This window comes from Pristis pectinata, chromosome 9 (assembly GCF_009764475.1).
Source record: "Pristis pectinata isolate sPriPec2 chromosome 9, sPriPec2.1.pri, whole genome shotgun sequence".
In the NCBI taxonomy this organism is placed as follows: Eukaryota; Metazoa; Chordata; class Chondrichthyes; order Rhinopristiformes; family Pristidae; genus Pristis; species Pristis pectinata.
In genome coordinates this window covers 75,052,519-75,071,592 of record NC_067413.1, presented here as the reverse complement: position 1 = coordinate 75,071,592, position 19,074 = coordinate 75,052,519, and the positions used below count along the sequence as shown (strand labels likewise).

The 19,074-nt window shown below is 38.0% G+C and overlaps 1 protein-coding gene across 1 annotated transcript in view; it reads right to left on the bottom strand.

Moving 5' to 3' along the window:
• Window positions 1-3,475: 3,475 nt before the first annotated feature.
• The window catches only part of fam110b (family with sequence similarity 110 member B), a 116,857-nt gene continuing 101,258 nt past the window's right edge, over window positions 3,476-19,074 (bottom strand). Inside the window, exon 3 of the mRNA XM_052023291.1 lies at window positions 3,476-6,816. Within this exon, the coding sequence (XP_051879251.1) occupies window positions 5,401-6,513 (1,113 nt within the window). The 5' untranslated portion in view covers window positions 6,514-6,816 and the 3' untranslated portion in view covers window positions 3,476-5,400. The remainder of the gene's footprint in view (window positions 6,817-19,074) is intronic.

The window sequence follows — 19,074 nt, the reverse complement described above, 5'->3', positions numbered from 1 at the left end:
AAATAAGGCAACAGGATACCAAAACTTGAGGGGAAAAGAAAACAACTTCCTACAAATTTAGGAGAAAATGAGGGAAACAGCTGTAAAAGATGTGGCCCAAATGTGGAAGAACTGGGAACTTAACAATTTTGCCTTATAACCTTGTCAGGCACAGAGATGGTGAGTGGTGGTGAGATTCCATCTTAGCAACAACTTATATTTACAACGTGGTAGAATACATTAAACTCATCCAATTTGTATGGTAAAACTATCACTGAATGGCATCCACCAAATAAAGCAAATGGCAGTGGGAAATATCCTGTCAGAGCAGAGATCCAATAACCACAAAGTGATAATCATAGGTAACTTTGATTCTCCCAACAGAGTGGAAGATGTAGGCATGTGTCAAAGATGAGCTTTATTTGAAAAGAAAACTGCACCCAGAATAGCTTAAAAATTTTCGTCAAAAAAAAGTTTGACAGGTTACATCTCTCTGCAGATGTTGCATGACCAACTGAGTATCCCCAGTTCTTGACACAGTTTGATGTTGCAAATAATTTATATTTATAGAATAATTGGAAGACTAACCACATTATAATTAGGTACAAAAGGATAATGAAGAACAAGGGGGTACTAGACTCCAAAAAGGATCCCTGCAAAACTCATTTGATATTGTAAATGAAAATAATGAAATAATGGACTTGCTGAAGAATCAATCTCAATATTTACAATAGGGAAGATGAATAAAATGTTGGACAAGTCCCAGGAAAATTCATATTGGAGAGTTCATAAATAAGATCTCTTTATTAGTCACATGTATATCGAAACATACAGTGAAATGTATCTTTTGCGTAGTGTTCTGGGGGCAGCCCGTAAGTGTCGCCACGCTTCCGGTGCTAACATAGCATGCCCACAACTTCCTAACCTGTACGTCTTAAATAGCTTGGGCCAGATCTTACTGCTTCTTAGATCAGCAGTGCTGGTGTTTACCTACTTAATTTGCAGCAAGTCCTGGATTTATACACATGCAGTCAAAAGTGGTAGGCTGGGACATACTGGCAGACTTGGAATCTGTCAATGAGCTCCATCTCCAGACTCCCCTTGGAGTCCAGGGGTTGAACCTAGACTTGTTGAGATCTTGCAGCATTACACTAGGTGAAAGATAAAACAGAAAATGCTCAAAAGATCAGGTGGCATCTGGGGAGAGAAAAAGAGGTTGATGGCCTTTATCAGAATGCCAATTCAGAACTGGAACAGAATCAGAGTACACTTCTATTTTAATGGGGGCTGTAGGGCAAAAGATCAGGAGGCAAAATGGCAAGACATTTTAAAATAATGTTTTATTGTTTTAAATTAAGCAAATGTCAATTTAAAAAAAGTTTTCTTTAAATATTTCTGATATTGAGTATCTTAAAAACCATTAAAAAAAATCAATATTACCTTTTACAGCTGACAAAGCCTAATCCCCCAGTAGCCAGTCAGATCAGTGTTCAACTCTGGGAAGAGGAGGGACATCAAGACAGGCACTCTGCACATCTTGAATATACTTTGGGTGAAAGGTATCATCCTCCACCCCAGCATGATCTGGCCCATTAAATTTTTGATTACAAGGTTATAATTTTATAATAAACATGGCTTATGTTAATTTTGATGATCCTTGTCTTGATTCAATAATAGTTTCCTTGGACTTGTCCAACATCCTATTTCCTCTCTTGTAAATATTGAGATTGATTATTCAACAAGTTTGATTATTCCAGGGACTAACATTGCTCCTGATTAACCTCTTCTTTTCACAGATGTCTGAATTGCAAAAATAATTTGTTTTTTTGCTGTTTATTGTAGTTTCTAAACTGTTTTTTGTACTTGTAACTTGTCTTGCCCTTTGCTTCCTAAACTTAAGCATTCATGGTCACTTCTTTGGCAAGCATCTCCCTTAAGGCTATAGTCCCATATTGCATTATTTCCTTAGGGACCTGTTAAGTATTCATTGTGAAAATAGTGCAGCCTAAGAGTGTTGTCCCATATCCCAGTATGTGTCCACCTTCAATATTTATGGAACCGTCTGTTGTGTTGAATCATACCGCAGTGAAGGTAACGTATCATGCCAGACAAGCAACTTGGAAATTGCATTTAGCCTAGAGGGTACTACTCAATTACTCTCAAAAAAATTGGGAACTTCTGCAAGATTTTAAATCAAAACATTCTTTGCTTATTATAATCCTGCTTCCAAATGACAGCATTGCCATTCTATTTTATGGCATACTATATGCCCTGCCTTCTTTTGAATTCTCTGATGCCTATTAGTTACAATGCTTTTTTAGCAATTTATTATTTAACTATGCTTAGTACTAATGTTTTTTTAATATAAAGTTTGAGTACATTTGCGCTTCTGAGCATATTATATTATTTCAGCAGGCACTCTTTCTTATTGGGATAAGCATCTGGTATTTCCAACCACCATAAAAATTGAAAACCAATCAGTGCACTGACATCAATTCTAGGGGTCACTTCATTACATTTTTATCCAAATACAAATGCAATTACTGTTTAAATCTATTACTTCAACTATTTTTACATCATCTCACAACTTTGTTTCCTCTCAGCTTCAAGATGAAAGATATTCACAAGTTATGAAGTTCAGATGTATTGCAACAATTTATTGACCAAGAAAAAAAAGCAGTAAAGTATTAAAAGGATCTGTTTGATGTCTTGATCACATATGTCAGAAATGTTAATTTTGAAATGATTTTGATAGCTGTCAGTAAAAGATGTTCATTATTTATACACACATTGTGCATACCATTCCTGAATGATTTGCATTCAAACTTGGCACATATCACACTTCCCAAATAAGGGACAGTTATCCTTTCTGATGACAATATATAAACTATGCTGCTGCTATTGTTTAATGCATCCTAATACTAATTTTCAGGATCTACCTATTTTTAGATCCATTTTTTTTTTACATAAACTGCAATGCTATGTTAGCCCCCTTCCCTACCTGTTGCTCATTAGCAAAATGATAGAGGATAGGCAGAAGTTAGATGTTCTGCAGATGTAATTTACAAAAAGAGACACATAAAACCAAAAATCAAAAACTAAAAGGAAACTAGTCTTATCACATGGGCTGATCACCACCGATTGAAGAAAAATGAAACATGATTTATTGATGATGCATATTCCATTTAAATTGCTTTCAGGCAGAGGTGAAATAGTGTATTTTTCCAGGAGACAATCATTAATGCCGGAATCATAGTTATAGATAGTTGCTATTTCAGTAGAAAATGGGAGATAAATTCTGGGTACCCAAGAAAATATAGCTGACAAATGAAAAGGTGAAACTTTGCTCTGGGTTATTAACATTGTTAGCTAAACTGAAATCATAGTTACTTGCAGCCTAAGGTGCAGAAACACATTCACGTTTTATTATTAAAAAGCTAGTAAAAAGAAAGCACCGAGCTTACAATTGTTAACCATTAATTTGTTTCTCCACAGTTGTTTAGAGACATGGTCAGTAGTATCATTCCCAAATTCCACAAACTTAATTGTGCTTAAAGACAGCATATGAGGAGATTACAATACAGATGCAGAAAAAGAGTGCACAGGTAAATGGTCATTAATTTTTGCTTTACAAATTTCAAGTAGAAAGGTTTGATTATATTTTATAACAAATACAAAAGCCAAAAAGTTACAAGTTTTACCAACAAAAGATACAAACTGGCAATCTAATAATAGATTTATATGAAGAATAGCACAATGAAAATGCTACATGAAAAACAGAAAATGCACAATGGACATCCAGTCAGCATCTGAAAGGGAAAGTGAGGTTAATGTTTCTGTAGAACCGCCAAAGGTTCCCAACTGAATAATATCTAAAAATATAAATGAATGCTTCACGTTGAGAACATTTACCAGTTTTCCAGAGATGTTCACCATCTTTCACCAATTGACCACTGCCTAGCCTGCAATTTCAGTTTTAACTTCAGATTTCTGGCATTCACTGTTTAACTTGGGCATTATTACAAGACAGATGTTGCTGCCTTTATTCCCATAATGCTTCATTTATCACTGCTTTGTAATTTACTATAGCTCTAATGAGAAACAGAGTTTTAGTGTAGTGTAGCACAGCCTTTTTTTTGCGAGTGCAGCAACATGCAGGAGAGATAACCCCATGCATAAGACTTGTGAAGGCTTTTAAATGAAAAAAAACTTTAAAGATACAAGTTTCAAAAATACAGCAAATAGGTTAAAGGTTGCTACCCCATGCCTGCACAGCCTGAACAATGAGAGTACAGCTGCAAATTGGCATTATGTTTTGCTGCTGAATAGGACAATGCTACAGATTTAAAAGGTTACAATGCAACATTTCTGAACCTTACAATAGTCTTTAAAGAGATATTATTATGGTGGCGAGTATGATTGCTAAGAGCAGAATATAATTCTGGGGTTGAATACCATATAATTCATGTGACATTTTGCTAAATAACAAAGGCTATCATTGCACATTTGCCTGCATATGTTAAATCATTCATTGAGGAAAATAACAGCAAAAGTCACAACTTGTAAACTTTTTTTCTGAAATGCTCACGTTAAAACTAAAACAATTATGAATGAAAAAGGCTAAAATCGAGAAAGATGATGAATGAACTGGAAACTATTTATTATTATAGCAGACTCTTCTTTACAGATCTGATAACAGCTTTGAAGTATATACAAACCTTTACAGCATTTTTAATACAAAAAATCTGGTTTCTCAACAGTTGAGACATCAGTCTCTTTATGAAATGAAGTGCAGCACTGCAGTATATTGAAAAGCAACAATGAACTATTTAACGAGGTCACCCGCTGTACTTTTCACTTCTCAGCACATTACAGCAGACAATTAGAAGGGCAGTTGAAGCAGCTTTGGAAGACATGGATTGTTAGAGCTGTACCATGCTGTTGCATTAAACTGGACAGCTTTATAGACAAGTCACTACCATTAGAGGTTATATGGGCTGTAACATGCTTTTCCAGATTGAGGCGAGTTAAATGTGACTGCCATTGCAATGTTTCAGACAGATAGAATTATCTTTTCTATCCAGATTATATTTATGAATAGAAAATCTGCAACAAGGCCATTTTTTCCTCATATAATTGAAATGTACGATAAAATGTGTACATAGTACCTCGTGCTCTTATTGGTTGATACATATATAGTTACATATCTAATACAGTTGAAACATCCATGTCCGTGTCTTCATATGTTTTGAAATAGAGGCCACTTCTGAGCTTAGATTGATAAGCATGCAATGAGAACATACACAACTAACATCACAGTGGAACTGAGATCTGCAAGAAATGTTCCAGTAGACTTCACAACTAAAAAGATTCACAGACAAAAAAAAACAAAAGAAAATGAATCAACCATAATTTATGTCCTTAAACATGAGATATTTTCTGGGATTCCTTAGCTTGTTTGCAACTATATAACCATTTAATAACCCTAGCATTCCTTTCCACTGCCGAAATACCATAAGGGACACGATCATTTGTTTCTTCATCATCCGTCAGGTCATCATTGCTCCGTCGTGACTGCTCACAGTCCGAGCTGATCATGCTTGCACTACGAAAGTTCAGGGAGATTATGTCCGAATTTGCCCTTGTGAAATTTTCCATTCCAAGGTTTTCAAGTTCTTCAGGATCCAGTCCACAGTAGTTAAAGAATCGCTCTACGTCTGCATTGGCACGAGCATATCGATCACTGAGGTCAGACTTGGAGCGGTGGAGTGAAGGCCGCCTGCTTGGGTTGGTTGTCAAGTCCGGGGTGGTTTGTGGTGGTGACTTGGGGGCATTACAGGTTGAAATATTAGGCTTGGGTAGAACAGGAGGGGCAGAACTGCTGCTGGGTATTGGTTTTAGAGGCCTCCCTTCCACAACTCTTCTCACATCTGCTGAACTGCGAGAAATATGCAGGGCTGAATCACTAACTTGGTCTTCAAACAATCTTTTTGTTACATTCAGATTGCCTCCTTGTGGACTATTCTGGCCTTGATTACTGTACACCCGAATAGATTCCGCAAACGTGCGCCGGCTAATTTCTGTGGAGGCAGGTCTGTGCTGGGGCCAGTTCCGTGTGCTGTGTTTATGTACTGAGCCCGAGGTGGAACTTTCTGAACTATTGATTATATTCTTCAGGATTTCCAGATTTATGTTCTCTCTTTTAGCACTGCTGTCTGCCTTGTGATTATTAGACAGCTTCTGCAAAGGGGTACCCGCTGCCCGCCTGACTGCTGGGCAGACTGGTGGCTTTGCCAGCACAGCTGGTTTCACTGGCTCCTGCTTGGCATTAATGACTTCTTGGCTCTTCACATATTTCGCTTTATCAGCTTCGAGCCGTTCAACAGCACTGAGTCTTTTAGGGTTGGGTTCCGCCTGCCTTCGAAAATAGTCAGGCCCTTTGTTCAGTATACGAAGGGGAACGGCTGAAGTGAAGGTGGTTGTCGAACCAACAGGTTTGACCATGCTATCTGCTTGTAGCATTTCTGTAGGCATGTTCGATGGCCTTTCTCCAGCAGCCGTCTTGGAATCCGAGTTCAGCAACTCCAACTGCACTGTGTTGAATCGTGTACATCAAGCAGTCTGGAGGTAGGAAGAGTCTTATGCTGCAAGTATCACCAGCGGGGCCTCATCTTATAGCTCATTAAATAACACTATGTTCTCTTTAAAGCCAGTCTTTGTACAAAGGGCCACTAGACACAAGTCGGTATTAATCTGCTCTGCTGATTCTATTTTATAAGCTGACTGAGAGACGTGGGAGACTTGTCTGTTCTTTTATACACAACTCCAGGCAGTGATCTGAAACACAGAATAACCAACCATGTGTTAGTATGACAGGGTGACATCACAGTGAGTCCACAGTAACTAAATGAAAAAAAACACCAGAAAAACTGCAAAGTCTGCAGTAAATGGCTGGTATGGAGTCCAGCAAAGAAACAGGCATGAACATTAAAAGTTTCCTGATTGATTCTAAATCAGATATGTGAATGGTGACATTTTAAAATAATTGCCTAGGCATAAATGCCAACAATTATTTTAACATTTTATAGCAACATCAACATTTTATACCAATTCATTATTAGAGATAACATCATTGAAAATAATAGCGAACATTATAATGGGCGAGTGATACTGGGAAAAAGGAGCAAGGGTGGATTCCTACTTTTCAACATGAACCATTGAGTCATGTCTGTTGTATGTGCGTACATTGAGTTGGGATAAGGAGTGTCAAATTGATTTGGTTTAAATTTGAGCTCTGCATGATCGCATTCACCTTCTGCAATATTGAACCTTGCCAGTTTAAGGTTTAGCAGCTTAGGTGCCTGAGGAGCAGGAAAGCAGTGTTATTATGTCTATATGTCACACTATTAACCACAGGTAATGTTACTCTGGTATCATCAAATTATATCAAAAATGACATAATTAACTCCTCCTTCAAAAAGCAGAAAATATATACTTGTTAGTTGGATATTTTAAGTTAGTGTCATTACATGCCTTTACATTAGTATCACTTATTTTAGGATATCGTATTCCAGGATACCACATTCCTCTTTAGCTTCTTTTGAGTCCAGAGGACCATGTGACAACTCACATATAAAGAGCCCATCTACCTTGCCAGCTTAGTTTATACTAGAGGTTTTACTACTACACAGTGAAAAGCCTGTTGTCCTGTATTTCTGCTAAGGTGTTCACTGCTTGCATTTATCTACCCATTCTCACCAGAGGTGGGCTCTGTGGTATAAACTTCTGAAAGGAAGCCAACTTGAACTTGGGTCGCCAAGGCTCTGCACAGTGCTTTCCAATTAGACAGAAGTGCTCTGACATCAGTTAAGCTGTGACTTCCAGGTCGTACCAACTGACAAACAGTTTGAACTTTTGTAATGGTCTCCAACATTCACAAACACACAGATTAATAAAAATTAAACATCCTTTTAAAAGAATCTCAAAATACCATAATCATTCAAAAAAATTAAGTTAAAAAATGTACATTAGCTGTACTGATAGAGTCACTGAAGTAGCTCTGACCTGTTGCAGACTCAACAGGCAAATCTGGGAAACTGTGAAAGTTCACACTGAACCACTAGCTTCAAGTCATTCAGTATTGAAGCACTGTTGGTGACAAGCAGCTAGAACCCCAAACTTCTGCATAACTACAGAGGTGAAAATTGATAAAGCTATGTGGAACTGTCAGCTTTTTAAACAGAATTCAGGCCATAGTTGAGCAATGGAGGGGCAAGTCAACCCCAAAATAACCATCTACCTGAAAAACATGGTGACCATTTGAACCTGGCATAACATTCCTATAGAAGCAGGAACTACTGCTCTGCTGATATCATAGAACAGTTGGTCAAGACAATAAAGCACAAAAATGCCAGTCTCTACAGAGCAACAGCAAACTATATCAACTTAGTTGGTGCTCATACAGTGCAAATTACCAGTTCAAGGCCTAGGATGAATTTGGGGTAATTTTGTAATGCAGCAATACAACCAATGAAACTGTATTCACCAAACCAATGCAATTGGAAATTTAGTTTCAAAAATCAATAATCTCAGTTTGGTGCCTCGCGTGCATTAAAGAAAATAAGAAAAAAAGTACCAAATAAATTCACCAATTCACTTTCCCTACACATGTTCTGATTGTAAAAATTCATTATTCGTGCCCAGCAAATTATAGGCTTTGTGACTGTTTTCTCCACTGGCTGCAATCATTTTACGTGGGCTGTAAAGGCAGGCTTGGCCCTTCTGGGTAGAAGGGGCACCAATCAGCATGAGGTACACATCATTGTGCAACTTCTACATTTTATGATCACTTCAGAGTGAAAGTGCAGATTTCTGTCAAAGGTTGGGACAGTACCATGATAATTGGAGTGAATGGCTCTCGTTTTAGCCATAATTAAGACGATAGAACATTGTGTCCAATTCTGGTCACCACATTTTAGAAAGGATACAAATGTTCTGGAACATGCAGCAATGAACTAGAATAGTTCCAAGGATGAGGGATTTCAGCTACAAGGTTGGACTGGAGAGGTTTCGGTTACTCTTGGAACACTAAAAGATGTGGTGGTGATTAGACAGTGGTGTACTTCATTGGGCTAAAAAGGAAAAATGGTTTCTATTAGCAGATGGTTCAAGCACTGGGGAATGGGATTAAAAATGATAGACAAATGATAGAGGAAATAGGAGAAAACCTTACTTTTGCTGAGAGTGGTTATAACCTCGAACATTCACTGTAAGGTGGTGGAAGCACAGTTAATTCAGGCTTTAAAAATAAAAGGAATTGGATAGGGATTTGAGAAAAAAATGATTTGCAGGGCCAATGGGAATGGCAGGACCATTCTATAAAGTGCCAGAATGCACGATGAACTAAATGGCCTCTTTCTGCGCTGTAAATGTATTGTGATACTGAGCGATAGATAAACCATCTACCATCTGATCCCAGGGAGTAGCATGTTATCTAGGGTTCACACTTTTGCACACAAGAACAAACAAACGATCCAATAGCTAGGGATGACCAGCAGATACCATTTTCAGATGTTTTTAACCAGTCTTTTCAAAGAACTAATTTATACACATCTGTCTGCTGCATGTTCAGCAAGCCCCAGTTCTCCCTTTACATTAACGCAATGTTCATTATCGTTTGTGCTGTTAACACCAAAAGGTCTGATGTAACTACACATCCATTTTTGTTTTAAACAGGTTATGGATACAAGTCAAAATTACAATTTCAGAAGGGAAATCAGGTAATTGGCAAAAATTGAAATGCAATACAATGTCCATGCTTCACACCGACAGATCCTACATCAGGTCCACAGCAATTAAGTATTGCTAACGAGGGCTGAGCTCTTTAACTGCTGCCCAGGGAGCTGCAGGAACATTATCTGTGCATGCACAAGACCTGCAACAGGCACAACAGCACATTCAAGTTTTCTGATGAAATAGCATCCAATAATGCCCAGCTACTTCAAGCCGTTGGGGAGAATTACACTTCAAAGAGCAATCATATCAATTGGCATGAGAGTAAGAAATGCTGCTTATCCCACTTGTTTCACAAGAACCAGTGCAATGTACACAGAAATGAAATGCCAATTACTAGTGTGACTGCTGTTGTATGTGGGTTGGATATAGATTGGCAATGATCATGGGGTTAGTTAACTTTGAACAGGAATCTGTTTGAAGAATATATTTGCTAAGTGTTCAAGATGTGGTTTCTATTCAGAAGGACATCCTACTAAGGCAAACCATGAATTACATTGTCGTTATGTGCACATTGGGATTCTTGGGAGGGTCAAAAGTGAGCACAGAAGTGGAAAAGCTGGGTTTCAGTCTGGCAGTATATAGAACAGACACTGCATTATTCCATTGTGTTCCAAGCCTCAGGAAAAGATGTTAAAGTGTTTTTCGCCCATCTTTCTTTCCTGTGCAGCTCTGCAATCCTTAAAAGAACTGGAAGCTATGGGAATAAATAATCAATTATTGGATCTTCCCTAGATCCAGGCTCCCTTGATGCAAAGCAGATTTGTGTTCCTCTTCCTCATGTGATTAGACTGATTTGACCCCCATATCCTCTAGTGCAGCCTCGCACCTCTAGCCCACATTTGGGTAAAGCCACTGAGTTTCAAAGCAACAAAATTTGAAATTCAGTTTATATACATGTACTTAAACACCTTGAAAAGTGGGCCACTTAAGGTGTTTATGTATTTCAATCATCACACTTGTTTATACTATCAGCTTTATGATGCTATTTAATTTTTTGTAGTTGGCATGCATGAAAATATTGTTCGAGGATATTGGCAGTAGGATCTTTTCAAGTACAAACTATTGGGTATGTCACCAAACATCAATTAAAATTATTTGCATTTATAAAAATGGACGAAGGGGCTCCACACAGTTAATAGCTTCATCCCATCAAGGTGGAGCAAGTGAATTATTTGCTTCAATGCTGAAATGTTTTAAAATTTTTAATAGCCAATACATTGAGCAATCTTGTTCTACCGTAATTTTGGGTACCAGCCCTTTTAAATCTCTTGTTCGCTTGTGTACTGTTATGACAGAACTCATAAAACCTAGACTAAGTTTTGGCAAGAGATTCCACTTCAGGGGAGAGATTTATCAAAGCAAAGATACATATTACCTTTTCTCTAACCCAGGAGTGCCAAACCAAGCATATAGTCTACTGCCACTCCAGTTCGGATGTGTTAATTGCAGCATAGACTGCAGATCAAATCTGTGGTTTTTGACTCAGTTACACTGGGGGAAAAAACTCAGGAACCATACCGGAAGCAAGCTAACTGCTCTAATACCTCTAAGGACCAAAATCTAGTAGACCTATGCTAGCTGGTATACCTGGTTAATTTCATCCTTGAAACTATAAATGACCTTTTATAGGTCTTGGTAGTTGCATGGAACTTGTAAAGGTGCCACCCACCGAATTTTTTTTCTTCCTTTAGATTGCAACACTGCTGCTATTTCAATTCAATGGAGAAGTGGGTAACTATGGAACTGACTAAGTCCACAAGCAAAAAAAAACATTGAAAAACACCAGAAGTCCCTGATGGGAAGTGTTCCCACACTTTTAAATCTTACAAGCATCAGCTCAAGCTAGATTGTCTTGTCCAGCCACAGCATGGTCAGGAGTAAGAGAGAATATCTCTGAAAAAGTCACCATCTGTGTTTACTTCACATTAAATGACTCATTAATAAAACATCTACTGATCTCAAGTAATTAATACACCTTCAGCAGAGAAAACATAAATGTGGCTCTCTGCTCCATTCAATCTAGATCATAACTGTCTATTTTATCAGTTCCACATCTACCATCTATGTTTTTAATAAAACATTTTCCCTCAATGATCAAAAACTTAAGCAATACTCAGATGATCTGATATTAGTTCTGCACCAATGTGGTATTTAAATACCACCTTTAATGCAGTAAAACAAGCTTCACTAAAGTGCTGCCAAAAATACGCATACAAGTCATAAAATAAAATATTAGGTTCGATGAACAAAAAGTCAATTTTAAGAGATAGTCTTAGAGGGAAGAAATAGACTGGAAGAGAGAATAGGGACCACGCACATGAAGGCAGATGCGTCAATGGTGCCATAAGTAAAATCTAATATGCACTGGCCAGAATTGGAGTTGGCAAGGAACACAGTCAGTAAGGGATAGGAAAACAACAGGAGAATTTTAAAATTGTTTTACTGGATAGATAACAATGCAAGTCAAGCTGTAGGTCTAAAAGAATGAAGAAATATCTTCAGAGGGAATGGGATATGCATTTCCAAAGGGTATGATTGTAGAGAATACCTAGTATTTTATGAACAATGATATAGATTTCAAGTAGAGTTAGTTGGAGGAGCTATGAACAGAGAATGGGTAATCAGACTAGTTTTAACACCCCCTAAGAAAAATAGCTTATATTTACACATCCCAAAGGGCTTTTCAATCGATGAAGTACTTTATGTGTAGCTACTGCTATAATGAAGGAATTTGTGGCAGCTAATTTGCACACAGCAAGCTCCCATAAACAGCAATATGATCGTAGCAAAATGATTTGTTTCTGTGATCTTGGTTATGGGATAAATATTGGCCAGTGCACTTGGGATAATTCTACTGCTGTCCTTCAAAACTGAGTTCCAGATTATTTTACTTCAGAGATTAAATAGTGCTTCGGTTACTAGCCCAATTATACAGAACTGAACGTTGCGACCTGCCAGCTAACTGCATTGTGCAGATCAACATGTCCTTGACTTCTGCATTTGAACATTGCAATGTGGAAGTCAGGAGGATGGCAGAACTCAGATGCTGGTGAACCAACATCCCCCTCCACTGTTGGGCTTGCCACTGAATCCAGGAACAATGTACAAATGGATACATTTCATATATGGCTTCCCAGCTCTACACCAGTCACCAGTCTGAATCAAAGAGCAAGTAGAGGCAAGTGTTTTTCTTTACATTTACTTAATATTTTAAATAATTTATCAGAAGTAAAAATGTTTTTCTTGCAAATAATTACTAATATTTTTACTTAATATGAATGGTTTTCCAAGGATCTCAAGCTCTACCAAAGGCCAAGTCACTGCTCATGGACATTGTGTGCACGATGTGGTGTCTGTGTGCGTGTCCATAGCTGGCTGGACTTCAGCATAATTGGCCCCATATCTCAACCTAAGATAGGTGTATCCCTAACAGTGCAGAACTCCTTTGCTTCAGCACTACAACACCAGCTGAGATTATTTATGCACTCAAATATCTAGTGTGGGACTTGAACCAACAATCTTCTGGTTCCTAGCTGTGCCATATTGAACTGATGGCAAGAATGGCACAAGCACGATGGGCCAAAAATATTTCTGTAGTTTACTTTTTAAAGAAGAGACTTACAATTGCTTGCTTTTGCTTGACTCTATTTCAAGAAGTGAGCTTTGACAACCATTAAAACTCGCACTTTGATTACTAGTCAGCCTCCCCAAACCCCTCATATAGTTTAAAACAAAGATCCTTGATGGTGGAGACAGGGCAAGAATCAGGACCATCCCAGTCAAACAAATGCTATCTTAAGTTAAGATATCTTTATTCATCACATGCACATCGAAACACACAGTGAAATGCATTTTTTTTTGTGTGTAGAGTGCTCTGGGGGCAGCCCGCAAGTGTCACCACGCTTCCGGCACCAACGTAAAAGCCGATGTAGATTGATAATGCAATCAAGTTCTTCCCCATAGAAAGATGATGATAGAAATGTAGCATTCAATTTCAATAGCCACAATTACAGTAGAATCAGACAAAACTTAATATTAAATAGCACACTATACTGCAATCATCAAACATTTCTGTTAGACAGTCTAAACTCCTGCTGCTAATATGAGAAAATAACTGAAAAATCATGTATCAAATAAAGAATGTGAGAGGAAAGGATGGGGGTGGGGGAATATGGCTCAGCTGACCTCTAAATGAGGCTCACATGCTAGACATAAGTATTTCATGCTGACAGTCACCATTCTTTCAGCTTGCATTTGAGTAGCAGCTTTCAAAAATAAAAGGTTTGTAATTTTTGCCTTGGAATGCCATTAGGTTCTGTTATTTTATTGTAAACGTGAACCTACCACATAGTATGCACATACAAAAGGTGGCAATTTGCTGCCAAATGTAGGATTCTGTGATTTTGCACATGTGCAAGACAGAACAGTAACACTAGGGACTTTGGTGGTGCCAGATGAACAGATTTTCGGACTACTGGATGTTATTACTATTAATACCCCAACACACTTCTAATTAACTTTATTCAAATGTTATACAGGATCATCATTTTTCCAGAAAACCTGTAAGGAAGTGAAGCCTCAGGGAATCAGAAGGGAGCATCAGGAATTCCGACCAGTTGGATAGCAGGTTATTGGAGTTTTACTGCGGTTGTATAATTGAGTGAGGCAATACACTGGTCCTCCCATGTTGGAACTCCAACAAACAGAAGGTGATTTATGTTTTGGAGCCTAGTTTATGAACAGGGCTGAAAATTTTGTTACGATTATTTACAGAGAACATTTCACAATGCTTGAATGAGGCATTTTTGTATCTGTTTAAAAGATGAAATGGGGTCAATGGAGGGGAGTTGTATTTGCTCGTGATTCTCCCACTCCTTTGGTAGGTTCTCTTCCCTCACTCTGCACAAAACGCTGCCTCAATTCTGCAGTTGGTTTTTTTCCCCCCATTTTCATCCTTCCACAGAAACAGATGAATAATGCTGGCGCCTGGGTTCCAACTGTACTTGGAGTCCTCTGCTTAATCTTCAGTGTAAACATTTTAAATTTTGTCAGGGAACGTGAAGCATCACCTCAGTTCAGTACATGCGATATTTGGACTTACTCTAGTCCTTCTTGTACTTGAGGATTTTCCTCCCGAAGTGTGAGAACCTGGATGTTTAGTTTTAGGACTGAGAAAACTGTCAATAACTGTGCAAGTGCGTGGCAGTGTAGCAGTTAGTGTAATGCTATTATAGTGCCAGCGACCCAGGTTCAATTCCGTGACTGACTGTAAGGAATTTGTACTTTCTCCCCGTGTCTGCGTGGGGTTCCTCCAGGTGCTCTGAATTCCTCCCACATTCCAAAGACATATGGATTAGGAAGTTGTGGGCATGCTATGTTGGCGCCGGAGGAGTGGTGACACTTGCGGGCTGCCCCCAGCACATTCTCAGTAACACAAAAGTCGCATTTCACTGTGTGTTTTGATATACATGTGACTAATAAATAAATATCTAATCTATATCTACTTAGGGCAATGCATCAGCTATGTTGTGCCCAAAACCTTATTTTCAGCAAATTTAAAATTCCAAAAGGAGGGGCTTGGCTTATTAGGCAATTAGAGCCATTTCGCATCAATTGTAGCCCAGCAAAACTGTTGACGAGGAACACAAATATGCCCTCTAGCCTTCAGACTTGTGCCCCTTTAGCTTTCAGTACTGCTCTGCACCTCGATGGCGAGGAAGTAAAATCTTGGAAATTATTTTTCCCAATTACGATCCACTGACGTAGGGGTTGAATTAAAATTTGACCATGTGGTCTATTGGGAGGTGGCAACATACTGAATTTTATAGAACAATATTGGTCCAGGAGTGTGAATCCAGTGTTGTAATGACGAACAACCCATCACCAGCGCCATAAATGATGTGGTTGTTCCTCATTGTACCCAATGTATGAATACTCCCAGTTGTAGAACTAAAAATCCAGCAGTGGAGGAAAGTTCAGCTTGTTGACTGAAGATCCACTCTCAAAAGACCTCCCTACAATTTCTGTGTTGCTCTTTTTCCCTTACCTTAAGTTCACAAAGTATAGACAATTGAAAGTTAAGGGGCTGTCAGCTTGGTAATGGTCAATGCTGAATTTCTCTTGAACTTATTAATTTTTGGTAGTTTTCTAGCACAGTATAAATAAAAAGAGCTACACAAAGAGCAGTGTTCCTGCTGGATCACAGGCAATACCCTGCTGCATGTGCAAACTAAATACGAACCGATATAAAGAGAAATTACTTATGGAGTATGTTACATCTTTGTTGATATAATAATGAATGTAAGCGTGTGTCATAAAAATTAAGTAAATAAAACTGCTTTAAACGGGAGTGGCCCATTGAAGACTCAATAAACTTTTGGTCAGTAACCAAAGGAAGTATTAACAGATCGACACGGCTATGCACTAGTTGTGCTCCAACTGGAACAGGCACAAACTCTTTTTTTTTAAAATCGGCACTCAGCTTTTAAATGATGAATGATCTTTCATCTTACGTAACATTCCTGTACCAATGCACATACCCTTACATTTGCTGTACCTATATGAAAGTGCTTCACCACTTTAACAAACCAAAGCATTGTAAAACTGAACATAAATTTACAATATATCCAAGAGCAGCATCACTCAATGCTCCCTTCATGGCTTGCCTGATCAGTTTCCCCAGAAACTAAACAGAATTAGAATGTGCAACTCTATGCAAGAGACACCTAATCCTGAAAATTTTGCTGTGATTGCATTCCACACGACTTCTCCCACTCGATTGCTGTAACTTCAAATGTTAAAAGCTGCAGAAAAAGCACGTAAGCAGCAATTTCTGGAGCTTTTCTGCTAAAGGGTCAGGGATGGGAGAATACATTCCAATTTTTATAATTTTAAAAGCTGTAATTTGAAATCCAAAAGGCAGCAAAATGAAATGGAAACCTTAATGTGTACAACATAGAAGGCATTAATTTCTATTGATCGTTATTACATTTGAGAAATGTCTAAGTATTTTTTGCACAATAAATTACTTTGAAGGGCATTGATTCTTCTGTAGAACACCACAAGGTTTTTACAGCAGCAATGAACAATTACATATCCAAATAGATAGGAATTACAATATGGTCACTTACTCAAACCAGTCTTTTATTATAGATTTTGATATTTTTCCCATTTGTGCTTTTAACCTAATGCAACTAACACCCAGGATCACATTTTAGACTATTTTGTTTTAAAACACCTACAACTATAATTGCATAACTTTTTATTTAATGATCTGAGTTTAAGCCACAACTTTTCTTGCTATGACAATCCTTTAGCAGTTTTAGGAGGCTGAATAAGTTTTCCTCCAAATGGAAACAGTAACAGACTAAACAACAGAGATGCTGCAAGCCCCAAAAAAATTACTCTACTGAATGAGGTAGATGGGAACTTTTCTTAAGATTAAGAGGTTCAAAGCTTGCTTCTTCAATACGCTTCAAATTTTGTGGCTTTAAAAAACGCTTTCATTTAGTCGTCACCTTTCTGTAGAAATACGATATTTAATTTTCTGAAATTGAAATATTATCCATTTTCATTGCAACCCAACAGCAGGAAAGTTTGGGAGTGAGTGAGAAGAAAAACTCAGCTGGGTTCCACTCCTATTCAGTACTCTTAAATGATATTATACGGATATAGAAGAGTGATAAGCGCAAGTTTTATTAAAGCCACAAAATTTAAACTGAACAGTTTCAAAAAGTAAACTTTTAACTTGAAAGTCAAGATCAATTCCCATCTATGTCATTCTCCCTTACGTCAGACCTCCACCCTAAAGGCATTGATTTTGCATTGGGATTATTCTGTAGGCAATATTAGCACTACCTATATATTGGCTAAATTTCCATTGTTCGTGCAAAAACCCTGACATAAACATGTTAAAAGGCAGGTCTGAAGAAATACCTTTGAGAAAACAGGTGTGGGCTCATAATTGTGTCAGAGAAAAATTACATAAGAGGCCATTCAGTCCATCATGACCGTGCTGATTGAAAGAGCCACCTACCAGATTACGTTTCTCTACGTACATATCAGGCATTGCTGAAATGTGGTGAGCCTTTCTGTCTCTTACCACCCTTTCAGGCAGAGAGGTCTGGACCTCTACCAGTCTGGCGGTGAACAAAAGTCTCATTCTCCTGATAATCTTTCTACCATTCCCCCAAACATTTTTGACCCATCAGCTAATGAGATTGGTTCATCCTATTCACTTTTGAACCTCTCATAATTTTATACAACTTAACTTCTGTGTGCTCAAAGAAAGCAACTCAATCATTCCTCATAGCTACAATTCCTGGCAACATCCTTGAGAATCTCATCTACAGTTTTTGGAAAGTAACAATTTTATTTGTAACTAAAATTTAGTTAAGAAATCTCTGAGCTGGTACTTCATCTGCGTCATAAATGCAGCAAATGATGCAGAAACTGATGTAAACTCATGAGAATTTTAATTGAGCGTTGGGAGAGAGACATGCAACTCTGCTCCTGGCTTAAAAAACATTTATTTATTCCACCGAGTCCACTGGATCACAGCTGGAGGTTAACTTGAGAAGCCATTTTGGCCTTTTCCAGTCCTTGTCATCCTATCATTGGGTGATGCCTTGTTAATTTTATTACTGTCATTGCTTAATTTCATTGCAATTCATTCTTAATGAAAAATCAGAACAGTTTGGAAAAAAAATTAGAAATTCCAGTTAAAAAGCAGATGCTTTGCTGCAAGTGGGGTCAAGTGTAAGGAAAGGATGGATAAAGGATTATCTATATTAATTCCAAGACTTTGTGTAACACTGCACAACTTTTACCTAGTTTCTATATGGGGTCTAGGAAAAGACTTTTAGGCTTAGATTTTGAGTTGCACATTTCTGGCATGTTGTTTTAAAACTTATCTTCTCACAAGACTCTTCCTATACAGGTTTGCCAGTATTTGGACAGGCATCAACTTGTACCTCCATAATGTTGCCACTTCCTGATTGGCCACTGCATTGATTCACTGTAGTCTCTGTGGTGATTTTACCTGTCCAGCAGCAGTGAAGAAATGGAAATAAATTGCCAAGAAAGCACGTTGTGCGACTTGTAAGGGAACTTGTCGATGTACTAGAAGGCTTCGTCCATCTTGGTGGTTTGGAAAGTACAGTTCTAATTTGCAGGCCCAAATCTTGAGCCAAGTGCCCAAACATCCAGTAAATTTTATACTTCACTGGAGCTTCCAGGCCAAATCTGGAGAATTCCCCGCTAAAACAAAATACAATAATTTAAAGTGGAGAGGAAGTACAA